This window comes from Anopheles coustani, chromosome 2 (genome assembly GCF_943734705.1).
Source record: "Anopheles coustani chromosome 2, idAnoCousDA_361_x.2, whole genome shotgun sequence".
NCBI classification, from domain to species: Eukaryota; Metazoa; Arthropoda; class Insecta; order Diptera; family Culicidae; genus Anopheles; species Anopheles coustani.
This window is the reverse complement of record NC_071289.1, coordinates 69757676-69781967: the sequence shown is the minus strand read 5'-3', so window position 1 is coordinate 69781967 and position 24292 is coordinate 69757676. Positions and strand designations below refer to the sequence as shown.

The following is a 24292-nucleotide window of genomic DNA, read 5'->3' as shown; positions in this document are numbered from 1 at the left end:
GTTGGACGGAAATTGTGGCGTCGATCTCGGGCGAAACATTGACCGTCGGTGCATCGTTGGAGGCAGACGGAAACACACACACACACACCTATACACACCCCCTCCATTGAACTGTGCCTTTTTGCCAGCAGGTTCTGTAAACAGTTTCATAAAATGTTATCAATAGGACCAAATCTATTTCCTGGACTGTCAGCGGCAGCGAGAAATAACTACTTCGGTTTCGCCGACGCGGTCCGGGTGGGATATTTCTCGAGTCAATCCGTGTCTCGAGCCGATTCCGTGCGCGGCATCTTTCAGCGGTGAGTTAGTTTTCCCCGAGGGCAAGGGTTGGGGCAAAATCGCTGCTCGAGGAATCGAACGAAAACCCACCTTCCCGGAAGTGAAATATCGCAAACTAACGCTTTTTCAATCGAACCGCTTTTCACTTCCGGAGGTTGTTGTGATGTTGTCACCGGTGAACCGTTTTCTACGATCCTGATCATGACGTTTGCCATTTTCGCTTGAATGGGATTTAAAATGGTTAATTTTATCCATTTGTGAAACAAGTTAGCCGAATAAATTTGACGGAGGGAAACTGTTTCAAATGTTTATTTTAGCCTCACAATTTCAATGCACACCACAAAAAAAAATCATAAATTCATACAGTATAGATCGGGATAAGGTCGGCGGAGGTGGGATGGGATTGAAAATTGCTGCTCGCTTCATCGGGTATTGGCCTCGTCGTTGAACGTGCAACCCGTGAATGACCGCTGATTGGTCTGCCAGGGTCCAGGTTCAGGGGTGAAAGCGACGGGTTTTCGTTGCTAAGCCATAAAGAACCACGCAAACGTTCGTTCGTTCGAGCCCGCCGGAAGATATTGCACGTACATGCTGCTGAGGCCGCGACCGAACACCGCAGGATATCTCCATCGACGGCTGCTGACAGACGCGCAGTGCGCAGGAAAACCCGAACGGCGGTTGGAAGGAGCGGGACGCTCGCACATTCAGCCGAAGTTGGGGCCGGAAAAACCTTCCAACTTTCATAATTGAAGCAAACGGCAGCAGGCAGCGCCGGAAATGAAAATCGTGAGATGCCACTCTTATTGGCAATGCGGCCCCAAGGAAAAGCTGCCTGATGGTGATGACGGTGATGATGGCGATGCCCGGTCCTCTCCACCCCCCCTCCGTGGTCCAAGGTTCGCATTCCTTTGGCGTGTGATAGGGCAACCCCTTCCGTCATCTCCCCCTTTCCCAACATCCCATCGGTGTTCGCATCTGATCGATTGATTAAAGGAAAACACTTTTCGGCATCATTGCATCACGGGCGGGAAAAAAATGCTGCTACCCTACGGGTTGCGGTTCTGTTTCGGCGGTCAGTTTTCCACCGTGGTGCGGAAAAGTTGCCGACCGCTGCCGAAAGGGAGTGAAACGGAGCGGAGGGAGAGTGCAATTGATGAACTTTGCAACTATCAATGCGGTTTTGCTGGCCGTCGTGCAATGTGTTTCACCTTTTTTTTTTGCCGCCGGATTTCCTGACCAAAGAGTGCCCACCTTTGGGAATCGGGAATGAACTTTGCGCTCGCCTTTAGAAATCATCGCCAGCCTGATGGACGGCGTATACGGATCTGGCTTGCGTGGGAAAAAGTTTTTCTTTTTGTCTGTCCGCACCATTTCCAATGAAAAGGTAATAATTTGAAAATTGCATTAGTTTCCGTGGAGTAAGGCTGCACTCATTAGCTGTTATCATTTTTTCTAACTCTCTTTGGAATGCATTTATATGATGTGAAGTAGAGTAACGAAATAAAAACGAAAAAGTTGCACACGCGAATAAAATATTTTTCGGAGAATTGCCTACATCCATAATCCATATATACCGTATTTTTCCGTGAATAAAGGAATTCTATTCTTTTTTTCTATTTTTAACCAGTTTTGACAATTTTGTTCCTGTTTTAACCTCCACTCTTTGATCGTAAATCTACTTGGATGTGATCCAAAATGCTTCTCTGTCGCATGATTTACATTCACTTTTGCGTACTCAATCACGTTTAACTTTTAAATGGATTCATACGAAACTCTCTTTGTTGGAGACATGATGCTTAAATTACATTGAAGACGAATACCAAAAATCTATAAAAAATCAATCAGTTGTTTACCAATCTGTCATACAAAAAGTTATCAAAAAAGTCTCGGAACGTCCAAATTTAAAATGACCGGTAATGCATAAAGCTAGAATCGAAAAGTTACTACCCGTGTATAACGACCCCTTTAATCTGACTTTGGTCATTTTTTAACTAAAAGGGGGTCGTTAAATACGGAAAAATACGATACATATTTGCACCTTAATGTAAGTAATGTTAAGTTTGTTTTTATAATTGCTTTTCTAAAAACACTTAGTGTTCAAATAAATATTAATAAATATCAATGACCGATAAATTACTTTGTTTTGTTTAATTATTTGCTAACATTGATCGCAGTGAATTCAATTAATATTGTTTAGATATCTGTTGAACGATTTAATTTCGCTCATTAATTTTAAAAACATATGTTTAGGTCACAGCGCAACAGCCTCGATTTATTCAAAACAGCACACTCGATGTTGAATCGTTCATTATTTTTCCCTTTGTAAAACTACTTTCTGGCATTGTGGAAACCTTCCAGTCCGATAGTTTCTACCAGTCACTCGCATAATTTCAAACATCAAAGATAAATAAGACCTACATTCCCGCAACAAATAATCGCCCACAAACCAACAGCTAATAGGATCCGATTGGTGATGTGCAACTAATTATCGTACCGCATCGGCGTCCGCCAGATAAAGACCATTCTCAAACACAGCCCATTTGAGCTAGGGTCCTAAACATAAATGGAGCGTAAAACTTACTGCCTGGTTCGTAATCGCTCCCACAGAGCCCACCGAGCCCGCTTTCGAAAGGGCCGTTTTCCCCGGAACAGGCAGCCCTTGTTTTAAGCAAACACGTTGCGGGACGCAACCGGAAAAACCTTTGCCGCTTACCTGCGCTCGATTGGCGCTCCATCCTGGGCACGCCCGGCCATTTGCCGGTTCATCAATCAACCCCAGCCGTAATATTCAATTTGCAAATCAAACGCCAAATTTTACAATCAAAAGCGATCGGCAAACAAACCGACGATAAAATGTGTACCACCGACTGACACGCATTTATCTTTCTCCCCACACCACGCCAATGGGTCGGTATCGACCGCACGGTATGCTAGTCAAAACAAAACCACGACTCGAGGGGAAGGGTTCCCGATCCCGGGTTACCCATTTTCCGGACAAACCCGGCCCGACCTCGGACGTGGAAGGAATTTTGTTTTTTTTTCTGGTGTGCCGAACGCATCACCATCTCTCCATCGATGCCGGCGCATGTTGTCACATGAAGCGTGACAAAAGTGAGCATAAATTTCAGGTCCTCTCCCAACGCCACCTTCACCGACGGACCTGCTAGGAGGGTTTGCTACACTTCACCGAAAACCCGATGGCAGGCTAGGCAAGAGTGATGGATGCGACTAGGGTTTTTCACCATTCGATATGGGCTTTTTGGGGTGGGATCGGGTGTTTTTGTTGCCGTTTTTCGAGCAGGACACACACACACACACACACACCACCGGAATGTGGTCAATAAAAGCACAAGGACACTCCTGTTACTGGACAGTGTGAAGCGTCCTCTTGTGTTTCGGTTTCGATGTCAGGAATTAGCTCGGTTTCTGATTTGCAATTACGATGGTGTGTTTTCTAAGAATAAAATTTTCCAAAGTATATGTTACAATGAACCACATTTTACTAAGGTTTGTCCGGGTTTACGTGTAGACATCTATTTATCGTACTTTATTAACTAGTTAATATAAACTTACTGAGTACGATCAATCACGGCCAGTGAAAATTACCCGAAATCTGAGAGCTTTCCTTCATCGCCAAGGACACATCCACAAGAGACTCATCGTATACCAACCAACCAACCAACCAACCAACCAACCAACCAAAACGAGATCGAACGTCGCCATGCTCACCAGATACACACAAATTTTACACACACACGTACAAAAAGGGCGACACGATGAAATGTGCCGTAAAAAAACAATTTCGCAGCAATTTCATCGGAGCAATGATTAATTTTGTGGTACAACTCACCCCCCATACACACACACACACACACACACACACACACACACACACACACACATGTGGCATCATACTCCACCACAGCGCGTCGGTTCCTTCCGAGCGGAAACCGTCCTCAATTGGGCAACCGGAAAATGCGAACGCTTTGACAACTAAGGGGCACATTCCGCCCCGGATTACTTCCTTCGGTGAGCTTGGCCACGGGAAACGAACGATATCGTACCGTTTGAGGGAACTTTCCCGGGCACAGGAAGGTGAAGGGGAAAAGGGACGAAGGCGAAGTGGCCGACTTGTGTCGTAGTGGATCACTCGCATCCCCGAACACGCGTTAAGGCAGCACCCGCAGCAAGCAAGTCCGAGGCGGCAGCTGCCCGGATGGGGATCAATAAAACCACCGTCGTTGTCATTGTCCTTGTCAGCTCTACCACATCATCATCATCATCATCATCAGCAGCATGAGGAGCAGCAACGTAGCCTCATTGGGAACGTCGTCCTGGGGTCCGGAATCAAAGCGGAAGACAATGGCATCCTTGGGTGACGGGATGTATTAGTGGTACCAAATGCACCACCCAAGCCCCAGTGGGTGGTCCCGGAAAAGCCGCCCGGAAACTTCACCCCTCCGTCCCCCAACGCAGGGAAAGCTCTGCGATTTTCACCACCAACGCGCTGTGCTTATCGCGTCCCGTTCCCCAGCCACAAAAATGCACGGATTGATGAATGAACGAATTGACATAGATTGGGGAAAATATCCCCGGGAAGGAAACTCATTTCAACAATCGCTCAAACGGTAAACCGAGGAATCTAATTTTATCTCGTCGTCGGGGGGCAAAAAAAAAACAGCCGGGCCACGTCTGTGTCTGTTCCAATTAGTTTCCCTGCTTTGCGTGTCTCCTCACCCTGGCCCCACCGATCGTCATCAGCACTTTTTCCCGACGCCCGATGGTTTATCGCTTCCGTTAGTTTTATTTTTCACTTCGCCCTCCCATCGAACGAATTTCAGCGAAGTGAACGAGTCCGAGCATCACTTCGTTCGTGGCCAACGAAACAATGGGAGGGGGGGAGGAAAAGTTCTTTAATCATTTCCCAAACCGTTCTGCGGCTCAATTTGATAGGAAATCGTCCCGCTCCTTCGGAAAAGGCGCACGTCGTTGTTTTGCTCCTGTATTCATCTCTCTGTTCCAGCATTCCGCATCGTGGAAGTTGGCTGAAAAAGTACACTCGTTCTAGTGGTGGCATAGTGGCGCTCAGTGCTCATTTGGTGTTTTTAATTGGTTCGGAAACATTTAATGGACAATCATTTGCTCGTGTTGTTTGTCTGCTGGTTTAATTTTCTTTTGCACTGTAAAATTAACCAAATGAAACAAATGAGCATAGTTTTCATTCTAATACTAGCTGAATCTCGGTTGAACATGTTTTGAATGGCATAATCTTGGTTGAACATGTTTTGAATGAAATGTTTGAAAATATTTGGGTTTTGACTGCACTTTTTGATTCTTAATTCTATAGGTTAATTCTTGCTCTGTAAAAATCAAACAGTTTTAAAACTCTGCCAAAAAGCTTACAGATTCGTGGGAGTTGCAAACTGGATCAATGAAAATATATGATATCAAATTCAGCCTTAGTTTTGTATTTCAACATTTAACTTTTCACCGTTTGCATGTTTTTGTTTCGACGTTTGTATTCACTCATATGCCATCTATACTAAAACTAAACAAAATGTGTTATTAGTATCAACATTTAACAAAGATTGTTTTTCTTGTTATGGAAAAGAAACGATTCGTTCGAATTGAACTCACCCCGCTCTGTGAAAAGGCACGCTACGTAACTGATTATACTTTCGAGTCAGATGTCATTGCTTAATGTATTCAAACAATCCAATATGTGACAATAGAAAATCATAATTAATTAAAAAGTATGTATTTTCCAGACGTGAGATATAATTTAAAAAAACACAAGAATTTGATAGATATAGAAGAAGATAATATGTTTACGTCGTAGCGAGACACTTTTGTAAATTAAATTCAATTTTGATATTTTAACTTAGCATTCGTTGAAATTCAAACACCACAGTATTTTTCTTACTTCGCTTTTTCACTTCAATTTTCTCGGTGAGTTTTGAAAGGATATTTAAACAAGAACAGTAAAACATGAAATTTTTATTTAAAACCACGTTGAATCAACAAAGTGCTGCATAGTAAAACTCAAGCAAAATCTGTATCGCTGTTTACGGGATACCACACGAGAAGAACTTTCAATACGAAAAAATAATTTCTCGCCCTCCTGTTAGATAAGGTTCATTGTTTGTCGAACGTAGATATATTTAGTCCCAACCCAGCTCCGGGTCGGTATCATTCATTTTTAGTACCTCATTGTGGATGGCAGCAAACAAACAGCCCTCCCGTAACTCGGCTCGGTTCTCGGCTAACATGGGAAAATACATGACGCCATGAGCAAGCTCTAAAAATTCGTCTATTTAGTCCTTTCACAGAATGCTTTGCTTTTACAGTTTAATAACGCAACCGAGGGTGGTCGGAGGGTGTTCTGTTTGTCCGAGAAACTTGTGCCGAGCATAATGTAAGTCACATAACTGAAAAAAAAGAGTAAGAATACTTTTAATGAACCATCGCCATTGGCTGATCGTAAAACTTTGCGCCCGATAAAGACTTCGGGATGTACAGGTCGATCTTGATCCTGCTTTCCGATGTTTCTTCGTGCCTCCGGAGGTTTGACCTACGCTCGGGCGTAAAGGCGGTCAGGCTCATTTTCATCGTTTAACAGTCTAAAGGCAGCATTCAATTTTTCTTACACGGCACGCGGGCTTTTATATTGTTCACTTGGACTTTTTCTCCCCGCCACCCCACGGACCTCGCGGTAGCTTTCCCGGGGCATTACGGTATCTTGGAAATCTATTTGTTCGTGCCCTTCCAAAGGACCGAACCAACCCACGCTAACCCCACGCGCACCGGTCAGTGGGGTGTGCAAATCTTGCCTACTCCCCCCACACAGCACACTTTCCCTTTGTTTTCCCGGGCTCCACCGAAGCCGGTCGGTTGGAACCGGAATGCCGGACTATTATTTTCAGAACTTTTCCACATCGTTTATCGTGTTTTCTCGCCCCGATGGCCCCAAAGATGCCGCCCATTTTCTCATGTTTTCGTTTCGTTTTTTTTTGTTTGGCCTTTCCCGGCCCGAAGCTGTTGGCTCTCGTAAACCAAACCCCGTTCGCTCCATTGACCGTATCATCTGGCCAGATTCTTGGTGGTTTTGCCTCCGTGGTTTGCGCCGCCGTCCGGGGGTCCAACGGTGCCGACGGTTCATTTTCTTGCTCTGCAACACGCTGCGCCTGACACTGGGGAGGCTTTTTCCCAACTCCCCGCTTGGGCTCCCCTCCCGGGCCAACGGGGTGCCCCCGGTAGGCGTGCCAATTGGCGTGTACTGGTGTAATTTATGGGACCTACAATTAATCGTGTGCACCCTGCATGAGTTAGTGGCCGAGTTTGCGTTCGAAAAACGATGGCCCTCCGGAGGTGCCCGCTCGCTTGGAGTAGCCGATCCCCGAGTGCATCGGGAGCGCAAGGAAAAACTGCTGCGGCCAGTGTTTCCGATGGCCCCTTTTTATCAAGCATTTCATATTTCAACGGGAAGTTTTCTGTCGTAGTGCAAAAAACCCGCACCGATACGCTCAGTTTACAGACATCCATTGGAAAACTAAAGAGGATCTTGCGGTCGAAGAGATCCGGTTAGATTGCGCAAAATAGAGAAAAAACTTTCATGAACACTTCAAAATATTGTTTGAAATAAAAACATAATAAATATCGTAATAATTACCTTTTGCCTTCCAAATATACTATTTTTCCACGGCTCTTTAACATGTTTTCCTTTGCTCTTTGCTTTTTTTTTGCAGGTAATGATCTTCTAAGGGAGAGGAAAAGTTTGTTCAGCCTCAAAACAAACCGCAACCGAACGTCCAAACTTCAGTGATGTCGACAATAATGAGTCGGTTCTATTTTAAATTATTTTAGGGAAAAAGGTCTGCCAAAAAAAAACCTTATTTCATCCGTACCGCAAATTTTCTATCTTTTCCACCTAAGCCTCTCAACCGGCGCCGGTTTTCTAGCGACCATGTTTTACAAAAATGGCACAATATAGCACGCACAGCATCTTCCGGCTACGTGTATGAGAATTTACATTGGAAAAAGGCGTATAGGTGCCTTCCCGTAGCACATACGAGGCAATTTTCTTTATCTACTTTTAAGCTGCTAAAAATAGGAACTTACAGGAAAATTTGGTTCGAAAAGAAAAAGGGTACAAGAAGCGGGGGCGGGGGTTTGTCCATCAACGAGCCACAGCGATGCTGTACGGAGAACAAATGCGCAAAACAGATGAGAAGAATTTAATTAGATGCTTTTACCGACGGAAACGGGACCTTCTGATAGCGCGGGAGTGGATTTGCCTGGGCGTATATAAAAAAAAAAAACCCCCCGGCACACGACAGTGAACCATAATCTGATGGCAAACACTGATTTGACATGAACGGAGCACTCGTTTGTTAATTCCATAATGCGACGGGCTTTTTAGGAGCACTTTGTGTAACACGCAGCGGGAAGCTGTAAGCTTAGGATATTTTTTTTTTCTTAATTTGCAATGGTAATTTACTTACCATGTAACATGGGAAAATTTTCCTTCGGCACAACAACACGTTCTGGCTGCACATTAAAGCTGTACACACACACACAGAACAGCTTCAAAGAATATATATATTCATTGGTTCGGAATGCTTCAGTAGGAACATTATCGATCCAGTCACTTTCGGCTCGACTCGCTGGCGTCGAAGGCATTTTCCAGTTCAGTATCTGGCTCAACGGGAACGTGCATTCTGCTGGGACGTTAGCCGAAAATTGCATGCTTCACTTGACGCAATCTCCTGCCGAGCTTGGGCCTCTGTGCTTGCTCAACCGATCCGGTACCTTAACGGCATTGTTCGTTGCATTCGAAACCACCCGGACGCAGGAAGCCAAAATCAGTTACATTCCGTAATACGATTTGTAACGCGTGTCTGGTAATTGAGATTTAATTCAAGCTCACCCTAGCAAACCCCTCGGTCCGAGGCCCGGTTGTAACCTCGCTTCGAGAGTCTAACCCTACCTGGTTGATGCACCATCCAGCCCAGAGGACCAAGGTAAAGTTGAAAGACTTATCTGCTGTGCACCATCGGCAACACCGGCAGTCCGGAGGAGTCATAATTGAACCAGGCTGGGCCGTGTCTGTTGTGCCCGAGTTTGTCGAGTGCTCCTGTTGCCGGGTCCTTGGTCAAAGGCTAGCAAGCAAGCCACCAGGGTACGGGCATCCAAACAATAGGATCAGCACCTTCCGAGGCGACCGGTAGGACACACGGTACACACGCATCCTTATCTCTGGCACGTTCAGTTCCCAGGACTCTGTTCGATGGTTCTGTTCGAGCTCGTTCCCGAGTCGCCCCATGTTTCCACCGTGATTAGTACCGTGCCGTTCCGTTCCTCCCGAGGGACTCCAGCGACCGCCGCAGAGCACTACATAATGATACTTAAATAAATTCATTAAACTGGATAATATAACAATCTGAAGATGTTTGAATATCGTCTGCACAGTTTGCATTTTCCTATCGGGTGGCTGGAATCGATTGGACCGCCGGGAGATGCTTGTTCCTGGTCCGGCTGCTCTCGACTCGGCTGCCGGGAACGATTAGATCTGGCCCCCTAACGAATCCGAGCCGTTGAAACCGTAATAGAATTTTCTCTCCCCCCTCTACCCGCCTTTCCATCGATTTCTTCCACTCCTTGCACTGGAAGGATGGAAATAATGTCTGCGGAACAAGAAAATTGCCTTGTTTATACGGATACTAAGAAACATCAACAGGTACAGGAGCCCGTGCGAATCGGGGAAGAAGTTATAAACCGAAGAAATAATCTTCAAACATAGCCTCACTTCCACAGGGTTGAGGGCTTCCATTGGATCCATTTCTGCTTTTCAATGAGAAGATTAGAGGAATGCTTTGACATGATCCGCACAGTATTGTGAAATATTGTCAATATAATCCTCGTGCACCGAAAGGCATCAAAAGTACCGGCAACAGACGAAGTGGTTCCGTCGCGTCCTAAACGATTCCCATTCCGAGCCGTTTCGACTTTGCTCAGACGACCCTTATCAGATTGCTGTTTTACGTGCGGGATTTAACGAGCCCTACTTGACGAATACTTTGGCCCCTTTACATCTTGTCATCGTTTTTTACACAAAAATAGATCCCGGTCCCGGTTTCATGTCCATCATAATGTCGCCTTTTGCTCAGCCTCGGTTGCAACTCGCGCAACTTTCGCTTCGAGAGTAAAAAACACCGCCCTACCGCACTGTTTGCGTGCTAATGAAGGTTAAAATAACAGCAAAATTAATTAAAGCAAAATAATCTCGCCGGTCCCATCTTCGCTTGGTTTTATTTTTCTAGCTGGTTTGTCCTTCGGGGGAGGAGGGGAGTCACGCTCGCGCACCCTATTATGTTATGTGCTGGTAAATGACAGATGTGGAAGGAAAAGGAAAAAACACCACCCGTAACACGAAAAGGTCCAAACCACCCAACGACTCGTGGACGAGCAATGGTCGGTGTTATGGGAAAATGCGGAAGAAGCTACCGTCACTCTTTAAAGGACACTGCACAGTGCAACACGAAGCGCCGTGATATGTTGGGACGAAGCGAAAAGAGAAGTTTATGTGTGTGCTCGTTTTTTTTTGTTTTATTCTGTTTCGGTCAAAATTTTCCCAACATGGAAAATCGCCTCTGCCTCGGCACGGAAATCCCTGATTGCATCTTTAAAGAGGGATGAACTTTGGCCTGCAAAGGACACACCGCACAACCATTTGGAAAGGAACAAAAAGTGGAGCGGGGGAAAAAAATCCTGTCCATGTCCTAAACATTAGCCTACCCCCTCCAGGCCTAACCCCCATTCAACCCGTTGCGTTCTGGCGTTATCCTTACCGGTCGGTTTTTGCACTGTTTGTTTCCTGTTTTCCCAGTGATTTGCGTTTTTTTTAATTCTGCTTTCATTTTCCCTAGCAGATTCGGCCAAAGCAGCATATAAATGAAACGGATGCTCTCTTCCCGCATGATCATCCAACGTCCCACTCCCCACCCGCTCGGAGTTTTCCCACCCGTCTAATACACGAGAGGGTAGAGCAAATTGCAAAAAGCTTTTTCCGCATTTTATCCCTATGAAGACAAGTGTGAAATTACATTGAAATGGATATTACAAGTTGCGCCACCGTTTCACCGTATCGCGGCCATTGCCATTTGACCGTGTGTGCATGTGTGCGGTTTTTCTCCTCCCCCTCCTGCTTCTTCCCTCCCTTCTGGTTCGCCGTCGGTCCGATATCGTTGATGGTTGATCTCTCGGCTGCCGGCTTCGCCATTTCCTGATCTCATCCATCGCCGGGTTCCGGGTCGTCCACGGTGCTGCCCGAATGGTGCACTGCATTTGTCCGTGTCCACTGGATCCGTTTTTCCGGACACGTACTCGTGCCCTCATGGTCGCTCATCACACCGGACGTCACCGGTGAATGTTTGCTTCTGCCACCGACGCTTCGCTTGGGCCGGGAAAGTGGAGGAAATTGTAAAATATGGCTTAAAGTTTATTTCACTTTCCAAGGGAGAGACATGTCGCTGTTCGGAGGCTTAAAGTCTGCATGGTTTTGCAACGTGACGTGCTTATGCGCCAGCTCGTGGACCGGGATGTTCCGGTGATAATGATAAATATGATGCAACGCGAGCGACGTTTGCTGCTGCGATGCATTTCATTGTGAACACGTTTAATCAGTGTAATGGATTTTAATCATATAGTTATACTTGTTGCAGCATCTGCTCCGCGTGGGTAAGCATTGAAATAGTTAACATTAGACTTGCTTTTATTTGTTTTTCGATAAAAATGCAGCCCATTGTTGATAGGAATTCAAACATCCAACAGTTTTACAACGTTCATGAATATTGTTTGTTCTTGGCCTGATTCAATGGCATCAGTCGCAAGCAAATGAACCTAGCAGATGTGTCAGTGTTTCATAAATTTATCGTTCACCCTCAGCGTCGCGGTGGCCTACATTTCATTTCAGTTTTTCCACCCAGAAAACCACAACCTCCCTCCTCCCGCAAAAACCCAAAGGTTGTATTTTATTGCTTCCGTGTCCATTTTTCGTGATTCATCCTGAAAGTGTGTGGTAAGGGACACAGTCTGCCTCCAGCAAGCGAGGTGGCTCATCCTTGTTGGCACGGTTGGAGTTTTGAAGCCATCGCCCCAACTGAAATCGACCACTGAATGACGGAGCGCCCACCGCATGGAAACCCGGCGTGTATCGTATTTATTCAGTGTTCGAAGTGTTATCCGGGATTTTTCCGGCCATTCTTTGGGTGCACACATTTTCACACACTCCCCCATCCCGCGGTGGGGTAGTTTTTCATACACACCCGTTTCGATACGCGTCCGAAAACAAACCAAACAGCGACGAAAAAAAAAGAACCTGAACCCATCCAGCATAATGGCGCCATCGGTTCTGACGGGTTGTAACATAACACCGCATCCCGCCCACTCCCTTCCTTCCCTCCCCGGCTGGGGCCAAGTGTTCGATTTGCGCAAATACCGCCAACGCCAACTATGACATTCCCGGCAGCATTCCCGGTGGATTTGGGAGGAAGGAAAACAAGAAAAGAAAATCATACCGAAAGGATGAACGCGAAATACAAAAAAAAAAAGAACAAAAATGAGGACCATGAAAATTTATTTGTTTTTCCCACCCGGTTCCCTCGGCACGGCCACGGGAAGCGGGTGTCGAAGCGAGGATTTTCCCGCGGCACCCGTCTGGCTCCCACCAGTATTTGGCGAACGTTGGTGTAATTTGGGAAGCGAGCAGTTTTTCATTTTACGCTTTCGGGGTTTGTCCTTTCCCGTGCGAAACGGATCTTCCTCCCTGTGCGGTTCAAATCGACTGCCTGTCAGAGTTGCGTTGATGAATTGACCCGATGGAAGAAATATTTGTCGCAGTGCAGCAGGTCTGGCTGTTTTTTCGGCCGTGGGCTTTGGTTTTCTAATCAAGCAAGTGCACCCCTCCCGCCCGGTGGGGTAATAATTAAAAGTGAAACGGTAGAAGTGGCCATTTGTTTGAAATATGGTGTCACACCCAGCGTCACCCACTTTTGTTGAGCCGCACATAGACAAAGGTAAAATCGTTAGCTTGCGCTGAAAAGTGCGAATGAAAACTTTAAGCTTCCTTTCGTACCGGAATAAATACCTTTTTAGGCAAACACTTTTTAAAACTCGCTCGCTCGGTGCCCGAATGATCAATACTCCTCAGGAAGAGACTGCGCAACAAAGTAATTAATCTCAATCTTTACCAGACACCTTCATTCAGACGAGACTCAATGCCCATTCTGACACCAAATTTATCAACCGGGACCCTTGAAGGATGTTATTTGTTGTTTTTTTTCTCTCTCGTCTTCTCCCCCGCCACCGACATGCCACAGACAACAAGCTGACAAACATCGCGTAGGGTAAGCCTATGCCCTGGCGCTTCTGGCGGGTTTTTATTTTTGTTCCGACCCGGCTCTCGAGCCGCCAATGGAAACGCAAAGCAAATAGACCCGGACGAAAGTAAATAAATTATACCCGGGGAAAAAGTTCTTCAGATTCTCCCGGATCACATTTCGCAATTTCGGGGACGCGCACCCGGAATGCTCTTGTCCTTCGACGGACGCCGGAGTGATGTTGAGGAAAATTTATCGCTTCAGGTTTGTCTGCCGCCATCGTGCTTTCGAGCAGGGGGTGAGAAAAGAAGGAAAAACTTTGAAATTGTCACCGATTGTCACACCTCACGGTCCCCTTTCTGGTCTGGAGACTGTTGTTGTTGTTGTTGTTTGGTCCCACGTTTTAGACAAACTAACCAAACATCCTCCATTTTCGTGCAAATCAATCTCTTCCCGTTTTGTGTTTGTGGGCATTTGTGTTCGATTCCTTCATTTCGTATTGGTCGGCGTGTCGCACGTAATCGATTGCTTTAAAATGTCCTTTCCCGAAGACGCCGGCGGCCAGGGCCATCGTTGTGGTTCCACCTTCCGCCATCCCTGCCCCGAAGCAACGGAAACGACTAGCAGGTTTATCAAAATTCTACCCTCGACTTTCCATCGGTTCTTTCTTCATTTTGCCAGCCATCTAATCGAGGGAGGAGGTGTTCGCCTTCGGGCTTCCGCTTCCGTTTCCATGGCGTACCCGACCCCCGTCTCCGGCGGGGCCGTCATTATCCTTCAACCGTGTGCGCAAAGAGGGTACGAAAAAGTGGACCATCAAAAATCAATAAGAAAGATGCCACCGCATTTCGCGCGCCAAGGGTGACCTGAGGCTATGGGTATGTGAGTGTGTGTGTGCGTAGGACTCGTAGTTATTTTTTTCTTCCACCCCATTCTATGGGGCCCTCCGTTTTCGGGGGAAGATCGTAAAAAAAAGCTCGCGTTGGGCTCGTTTTCGTTCATCACTTTAATGACATGCATAAATTTTATCTCTCCACCCGGATGTCGTGTATGTTTGCTTGTTCCCTGTGTGCCTGTGTATTCGTTGTTTCGAATGGCGATCGTTTCGTTTGCCACCACATTTTTTTATTTTGCACCGGGCACAAGTCCCATTTCTTCTGACAGCGTCTTCTCGCCGGATCCTTAACATTTTTTCTTCCTCCGACCCGAAAGGAGCCTGGGGAACACTTAGTATGCGAGTGAGCTATAAAACCCGTAAATGAGCCTCACTTCCTTTTTTTGCAGGCTGCTTAGCGTTTGCACACTTTTCACACCCTTCGCTCGTCCGAGTCGCTGGGAGTAAAAAGCATTTCGCGTTTCGTTTTTTTTCTTTTTTGGGGTGAAAATTATTATTCCAAATGGATGTTTTATTTTACCCGTTTGGAATAAGGAATATTTTAGCCGAAAATGACAACGCACAACGATACCATCGGGGTGGAGTTATGCGAGCTAAAACTATTGTGAGAAACAAAACGGTGTCATGGTGTGGATTATCTTGTCCGCTCCAGTTTTTTGCCCCCAATCCAGATAATCGTCCGATCGTAAAGTGTCGCCTTCCTCAAAATACCGTCAAGAGAAATGCACGATCCATAAAAATGATTGATGTCTGCCGGCAGAATGATGCCGGGATGCCAGAGAACATTCGAACGGCATTTTAATCCGATCGGAAAACACCCCGCATGTATTCCGAATGTAGATCTCAACCGGAACCTCAACTTTTGCCTCGGCCTCGTCGGCCTTTTTTCGGTGGAACACCACGACGTCAAGGGTGGAAATAGGGGGAAATTGAGGGTGGTAAAGACGCGGGCGCCGGGTGTTGTGGTGGTCGAGTGACCGGTAAAACCTTGCAAATTACTTTCCCCAATTACCCGACGAGAGTCCCGAAAAGCATCCAGCCGGTATCGTATGTTCTCATTTACAGCCGGAATGGCAATGCAAACATTTGCCACAGCTTCGTCAACGCTCCGGAACGATGGAGGTTGGGCACTAATGTGTCCTGGTGAACCATGGATTTGCGTGAATCATTCTTCATCTCGATCCGTAAGCGGGGGGGAGACGAGAAAACTGACCGGAAGGTGGGCCGTGGCACGGAAAACTCGAAACGAAGCACCAACGGAGCGTCATTGCCAACGGTGCTGCTCCTGCTGTGATGTGGCCATTCCAATTCCACCGTGTGTGAGTACACGATTGACACACAGGACCACAGGCTTTCCGCACATTTTCACCACACACACAGACACACATGCACACCGTGGGGAATCGGGACGAAACAGTACCGCAAGCTACCGTCGGAGTGCAATTGCTTGCTTTGGCCAACCCACAAAAGCCCAACCGAGGGAGGCGAATCCTTCGACAGCGACCTGTCGACCGATTGTCGCATTTGTTATCCAAGCCGATGGGGAGTTCATTCGGCAGAAGCCGTTTGCGGAATATATAAGGGTCAGCACAAAATGTGCGCCCTCGAAGCAAAGGTGTATATGGCACGTGGGGGGGAGAGTTTTTCCCGGGAGGGACATGACCGAACTGTGTAATCCCTTTCAAAACCGCAACTGTAGACGGAGACGCAATCTCGTTCGGAAAACCCCTCCACGCTGGAATGGGAGATAAAGGGTATTAAAGGGTTTTTTTTACTTCAAAACAGATGTTTTCCGGTGTGAAGGACAATGCAATGGAATGCTTGAAGGTACGATGAAACTTGAAGGTGAACGCTGTTCTACTGGAGCTTACAATTTAACAAGTGTTGATGTAGAAATTTATCAGACTGTTTCATCAACATTGGAGTTAGCGCGACACTGATTTCATTATCTCCATACAGATTCATTACACCCATTTCTGCAGTTTACATATGAGCTTTTCCCAAATTAATCGACCATTATACGTTCGTTTAAATGAACGACGAAACTTATTTTATATGCGCCCGTTTAAAGGATCGAAAATTATCCTTTCTGATTTCTTTTTTTATCACCCAAATAAACGTCTCAACTTTAAACCATTTCCCCCCTTTCCCCCCATTTCACTTCCGATAATCCTTTCCCAGGGGGCTTGCATCCTTTCTTGGGCAAAACTTTCGCCCGTTTAAAATCGACCAACAAAACGGGGACCACTCAAACTAATTGATTGACTAAGTGTATATGCCTCCTAGCGTACGGTACAATCGTGGTGATGGTGGTGGTGGGATGCCCCCCAAAAACACCGCATAAATTGAGCTTTTAAATCCATCATGAAATTGAATCATAAATTTGACGATGAAAAACACATTACGCCCGCCGAAGGTGGCGCCCATTTCACCAAAGTGGCATCAACGGCTAAGGGGCGGGAAGGAGGCATAAGAGAGGAAAAACTCTCACAGTTCGTACGAGTGATGCGTGTTTCCATTTTGTTGTGTATTTTTTTTTTTTTTTGCCAGTGGAATGTAAACCGGAAGATGATTGGGACTTTGACATGGTTGTGTCACGCAAATGAAGTTCCCCGTGGCATGGAAAGGTGTCAGTAAATGTTTGTGTCGGTAAAAAGGCTTGCCGAGTGGAGTATGTACATTTGGGGGAGGTGTCCCGCACCTCCAAGAGGCAGGGAGGCATTACTTTGAAGGCAAAGTGTCGTAATAAAATGGAATGAAATATGGCGAGCTGAAGAAACGAAATACGCTTCGCTGAAGGTTATTTGCGAATATGCTGATGGTTGATGTTGAAATATTGTCCTCTTTTAAAACACGCACAATCAGCAGTCTACAATTGTAAGAGAATAAAAGTTTCAAACAATTGTGAATTTAGCTAAAAGCGAATAAAAATGATTATAATTTCCGCAGGACGATGAACGCCATTTATTTCCAACTTAAACTATCCAACTGGAACGACTAATGCTGCTAATATTTTCCTCTTGTCAGCATAATGAATCAATTACGCCCATCCCAGTGCACCCGTACCCAGCCTTCTTCAACACACCTACACTTCCGGTGTAGCTTTTTCCCGGCGCGACCATTTGTCGATAATCGTCACCTCGGAAGGTGTTTAGGGTGATACCCAATAAATAATGAATGACATACGCGCGTCACGGAACGCTGGCTCCGTATCCGATAAATCATCCCCACCGGGTACAGCCAAAACCCCGCCCCTCTCCCCACCCACCCACCACGCACTGAACGCTGACAGACGAAATGGGCCTCCGGGTGTTCCGGAGGCATAAATCAAATTTCAGACATCATTTACCCTAAATTACTCTAAGCCCGCGCGCCACTTTTCACTCCTTTATGCTGTTCACGAAGGCATTTTGGGGTATGTGTGTGTGTAGAGGTTTTGGAGTGCGTGTGCCGATCGGAAAAACTGGTCCCAAGGACGGGTGGGTTTTTCCTTTTTTTATCCCCCCCTCTTCCCTTTTCCTACCTGTCACCCGCCGTTGTCCCATTCTTGCCAAATCATCGTAATTTTCTACGCCACGACAACCCATTAACCGATCCGGCAAATAATCCACCTGTTCGTGTTGACGGTCGCTCGGTTCCGTCATATTTCTTCCGTAACGCTTTCCGCCACCGGCAGCAGCGAAGCATAAATACAACACGCACACAGCAGCGACAACAAGAAAAAAATAGAAAAAAGGAACCTCGAGAAAGCCACTTCATCGCAAATGGTTTATAAATAAGTCAATCTGTTAAGTGTTCAGCTTTGAACGGCGCCCGAGCCCGAGCATACCGCAGCCACCAGGCACAAAGCCGCTGCCGCCGCCGCCGGCGACGACGAAGGAATGTCGAAGAGGTCGATTAGCGAGCAGGATTAAGAATTTTCCTCCTCGCCCCCCTGGGCATTCCCCGATCCGATCCGTGCTGCTTTCCCTGAACGTCATCGATGGCGTGGCGACATTTTCAATACCAAACCTCTCTCCCCCCGTCTCCCGAATCCCCAACCACCCTCTCGGGGTTTTACGCACCGAAGCGAAGCGATGGAGAGAAGGTATAATTTTCCTTTCTCCCCTCCCCAAAAGAATGTCGCTTCCCTTTGCCGACCGGACGGGATCGGTTCGGTCGTTCCTCCGCTTTTCACAACTGTCGCCGAGGCAAGAGAGATTTATGGGCTTACGGTGTGGACCGTCCGACCGTCTTGAGGCGTTCCGTGTTTTTCCCCATTTTCATCCCATCGCGAAGGCTCGGGGAAAGTATACTTCCTTTCCTGGGAGGGGGGGCCGGCAGGTATAAAAGTCGAGTCCCTCTCAAAGCCCGGAAAGTGTGCAAAAGGAAAAATCGTTTCCAAACAAAGGCAAAACCAAACCCACCCCACCTTCGGCGGGGAATGGAAGGCTAGGTGAAAAGCTAACAAACGACAGATACCTGCCGGGCTTCCGGGGGGGCCGTTTTCACTTCCGGTACAACAAACGGGATCCCAATAAATAATAAATAACTGTCATCATTCCGGTGGTAGTCATGTGTTAAATCATCCCGTTGATTGGCTCACAGTTACAATCGAATGGTTATTTATTTACAACGAGCCGGAGGAAGGAGGTCCGAGGGGTTCCAAGCGACACCTTTTAATTATGGGGAAAGTCGAGGATTTTATAGTAGCGTTCCGTTTGTGCTAAAACACATTTAATTGTAAATAAACTGCGTCACTGGTTCGCTTTCAACTGCTTATCGAATACTTGTTTATATTCTCATCAAAAATGATATCAAAGCTAGCGTAATCATCATCACCAGCATCATCATTATCCTTTGCCTCCATTGCCAAGGCAACGTAAGGCAATTCCGCGGCGGTTTAGTAAAAACCACCCCATTCAAATTCATTCCATTCCAAATTGACGGGCCCGACTTTGGAACTGTAATCCACGCAAATTGAAAGCAACAGGTTGATCCGCGCGCGTGTACACAATTTTCCACCCCGAAACCAACCCCCTTTAACTGCTGGTTTTTTTTGGCCACTCCTACGTATGAAATAAAAAGAAACAAACAAAAAACTCCAACCAAAAAACGGCGCGAAGCCCGATGAATCCAACCGCAAATAATCCCCTACTAAGAGGCACATAAAAACCGCATAAGAAATCTCACATCGCTTCCCACCTTATGCTACCTGCTAGCCGAACGGAATAATTTTCACACCCATTTAGCCCCGCCACTGCGCCACGACCTTTCTCCCTTTTCGCAAGTGGACTAATTTCGCATTCTTCAAAAAGTCACCGAAATGGCTCCACGACGGTTGGAAATGTCAACTGTCAAGCACGGTGAAACACTCGCCGGTGAATTCCCCCGGCTCCCTCAGGGCCACAGAATGCCACCGCAGTTCGAGGGGAGGGGGTGGGGGGTGGAGTGGGAGATTTTATTAAACGTAAATTTTCCCATTAAATAAATTTAAATATACATAATTTTCCACGTACTTCGTGCGGCGTGTGGAGCCGGCTCGGAAATCCGCGGTTCGACGATGGATTTGCCACGGCAAAAGTTTTATTGTTGTCTCCGGCGGCCGTGACGTTTCGCTGCGAAACGAAGGAAATCCCGGAGGCTGTGAGGGGGGGGTACGGAGTTTTCCGTACATCTCGCACGGACCGACGGGAGCCGGGAGCAAAAAACATGCGCCAAAAATCCACCACCCCATTACGGCAGGCCGGGCTGGCTGACTCCTCCCTCCCTCCGCAGGGGGAAAACGGGCAGGGAACTCGGCCGGAGGCCGTGCTTAAGTAAAAAGTATTTCGTAATTAAGAAGTTTACAGATTTTCCTTGCTCGCGGCAAACGCGGAGAGCCGGTGTAAGCGTGAGCGTCTGCTACTTCTGCTGCGTGCCTTTGGGCTGTTTCGTTGATTTTTCTTCCGCATTCCACGGCCGCCGGCTTCTTAATCCCCGCATGCCCCCCTCCCACCCTGCGAAAGGTACGCCAGGAAAATATATGGAGAACAGGGGAAGGGCGCGAGGAAAGGACTCTGTTCATCGGCATTTCGCTTACAGCATCTCTGTCCTCCGGTAAAATTTTCCATTTCCCGTCCCGTGTCGCGTACTGGAGCTTTTCATCTGCATAAATTGTATTCATATCTTGTTTTTAATTTTGATATTGTTTTTATTTTGTACTTCCGTCCCCCCCTCCCCCTCCAGCCACCGGTCTTTCCTCCCTCTCTACCTCTCCAAACGCAGCATTCCTTTGCCCGAGCATTGCTTTACGGTTTGCTTGTGCAAGCATTATTAAAACACTAGCGCTGCGTAAGATTTCCCACGGGGAAACACTTTACGCTAAAGCGACTTTCCAACGGAAACAAAGGACGGCAAAAGAAAAGCAAAATAATAATAAAAAAAAAGGTAGAAAGAACAGTCAACGAAACAGATGAATAAATATATCCATTACAGTTGACACGCCGAAGCGACGGCTCGGTCGGTGTGAATTTGATTCCTGTTATTGCTTCATTTGCCATCCCTCCCTCCCCCGCCCCCTCCCCCTCCACCCATCGAAAACGATAAGGCAGATGGTGGAGGAGGGAACGAATGTTCGGGAAAACACAAGCATTTTCATTCGCCATCCCGTGACGCACCGTTCGCGCGGGAGTGTGAAAGATGAAAATCGGAAAAGTTTATCACTCAAGCCACGGGGTGCACAGTTTTCCACCCGGAAACCAGATATTTCCGGATACACTGAGGAGGGGGGGTGAGTGAGAGGGGCAGAGGGACAAAATTCAAGCACTTCCGGGAAAGGAGAAGCCGGTGGCGGGACTCGAATGCGACAGTTTTTCCGCATTTTCGACTTTTCAATGAGGTGGTGCCAAGCGCCGAAGAGTTCCTCACATTGCCCCGCGGAAGGGATGGAAAAGGGTGCGGGGTTGGAGGGGGACTAGAGAAAAAAGAGATCCTGCTTACATTTGTTTTCATCTGGGTTGTTTTTTTTTTGTTTTGCTTTCGGGTGCGGGTGCCTTCCCATGCGGAAAACTTTTCGACTCACGATTACACGATAATATATCCTTGCCGAACGGCGGGAAGCGTTACGCGCGCGAGCATAAGTGACATTCCGGTGCACATTTCCAATCTTTCCGCATCGTATCGCAGATGGATTGTAGGAGGAAAATAAAAATAGAAAAAAAACGTGCGTCAAACATACCGTATATCCTTTCCGACGATGGCTTACGGGTGTCTCCTCGATTGCACGATGGGGAAAGTTTGTTCGAAAGTATTTTCATTTCAAATCTATCTCACTCACACCGTTTGTGTTTTTCCCCACACACTTTTGGTGGAGCTGGAAAAAAAAGATACCCGGTGGAAATAGTTTTCCTTCCGGCGTCGGTGGGATGCACCGGGAATGACGCTGTTGTTTGACATTTAATATGCGCTGTTTTGATTCACCGGTTACATCGGTTTCCCGCTTGCTTTCTCCACAGACCTGCTACGAAATGGAGCGATACCTGAAGGACGAACCGAAGCTGCAGAAGTACACCAAGCTACCGGCTGACACACGCTGGGACCTGTTCACGGCGCCCGGACCCCTGCCCTGCTCGTGGAAGGTCGAGGTGGAACCGTACTGCTTCGACGAGCTCAACCTGAACGACCGCGGCTCGGATTCGCGTTCCGAGTCCAGCTCATCCTCCTCGTCCTCCTCCTCCTCCTCGTCGTCGTCGTCGTCGTCGGATGGAGTGCATGCGCCATCGTCCACCACCGCCAGCCCCTGGCAGTCCGGGAGTGGCAGCCTGCTGAGCTGCTCCGTGATGGTGAAAAAGGAACCGATCGACGACCCGGACGACGACCCCGACGAGTCCGACAGCCAGGACGAGCCGAGCGAAAAGTACTGCAGTAAATCGAGCAACGGGTCCACCGCCTCACCCACCGGTCCGGCCGGTACGACACGCATCAACCTGAATCCCACCACGAACGGAAGTCCCGGTCGAAACGGTAGCAGTCACCATCACCACCATCGCCATAGTCACCACCACAGCCACCACCATAGCCACCTCCACCATGCGACGAACGGCATCGAGCTGAGGCTCGTGGCGAGGGCCACGAGTGACCTGCTGCCCACCTTAACGCCCCCCTCCTCACCCGAGTCACACCTCAGCAAGGACACCTCCCCGAACGGCACCACGATCAACAGCACCGGCAGCAGTTTACCGCTGGCCACGATCAAGAAGGAACCCGGCTCGGAGATTGCGCTGCTCGATCGCCAGGGTGGCCAGATTTTGCGAGTGTCCGCGGGCCCGCACGTGGTCCGGCTGACGACGACGGCGGGCGTAACCGGGGCGAACGGCAAGAACGTGGTCGCGGGCGTAACGCGGGTGATACAGGTCAGCCCCCAGCTGCACGCGGCCATCGCGCAACGACACTCGCCCGCCTCACCCAACGCAACGGGTAAGCTTCCCCGAGCAGCAGCTCCCCGAAGACGGGCCCTTTTCTTACCCCTCCCTCCTCCCGTTGCAGCACAACCAACCTCCAAGCATCACCACCGGCAGCAGGACCACAGTCCGGACTCGAAGCGACGGATACACAAGTGTCAATTTCTCGGCTGCAAAAAGGTCTACACGAAAAGCTCGCACCTCAAGGCGCACCAGCGAACGCACACAGGTAAGTGGCTTTAATTTAAAGTTTGTTTGATTCAATCCACTATTTCGCTTGAAGGTTGTGATGGGCGTTTACGTCTTATGGAATATTGAAAACTTTACTCACGCCATGCACATGCGAAAATAACGTGTAAAATTTTCTGATTGAACGGAACCGGACATAGTTCTCTTCTTCTTCGTTATGTCTCTTGATCTTGATGGTAGTAAGTTCAAAAATGGAGAAAATAAACCAATTTAAGGTACAGGACTGTTTCTTAAAATTGGCAATAAAACAGATTTGCTGATATGAATGTGTATTTAATAAAAATTTAATAAATAACGTAATAACATTTTTTTACGTTACGACCTTGAGTTACACGCATTACAATTTAATAATATTTTCGTTGGGTTTATCCGACTAGACTTTTTTTACATAATGGTTTAACTATTTTCATTTTTATATTATTTATTTCGAAAATGAAATTCCAATGATGTTTACGAATAATTGTTTGCCTTTCAAATCGCTATATAGCAGGGGTCGGCATACACTTCCTACAAAGGGTCAGATGATTAAAAAGAAACCGAAAGAGTGCCGGATAACTTAAACGATGATTTGATGTTTTCAGAATGTACTATTCTGAAAGGAGGATTCCATTTGAAAGGAGATTCTACTTAAAATTAGTAAAGTAACATAAAGAAATGGTTATAGATAAAATATTTGAAATTTTATTGTCATACTGTGTTAAACATTTTCATATTTTCTTTAATTGTAATTGAAATTAATTTTCTACTCAAATGGTCTTAAAGTATCTTGGTATCTCCATACTCTCAGCAATTGAAATAAGTCAGCTTCGAAACAAAATCATTTTTGCGTTTTTTTATTTCCTATTTTTCCTTTGTATTATGTTACTTTATATACACAGTTAACGAGTTATTGCCGCCGGATTTGGATAAAACTCACGAGATTAGAAAATTTTAGAACGATCAATTATCATTATGGATAATGATTTGGGAGGAGCCTTATTGCATTGAAAATATTTATCCACATCCCGAGTCCAAGAAGCTATACACTTTGTTTCAATCTATTTGCTTGCAATGGTAATTGAGAACTTTCTTTA

The 24292-nt window shown here is 46.9% G+C and overlaps 1 protein-coding gene across 2 annotated transcripts in view; it reads left to right on the top strand.

Moving 5' to 3' along the window:
* The window catches only part of LOC131266827 (Krueppel-like factor 7), a 247477-nt gene that overhangs the window by 203567 nt on the left and 19618 nt on the right, over positions 1-24292 (top strand). For both annotated transcript variants that reach the window (XM_058269483.1, XM_058269484.1), the window contains exons 3-4: positions 22026-22986; positions 23056-23199. In XM_058269483.1, the coding sequence (XP_058125466.1) occupies positions 22026-22986; positions 23056-23199 (1105 nt within the window). The remainder of the gene's footprint in view (positions 1-22025; positions 22987-23055; positions 23200-24292) is intronic.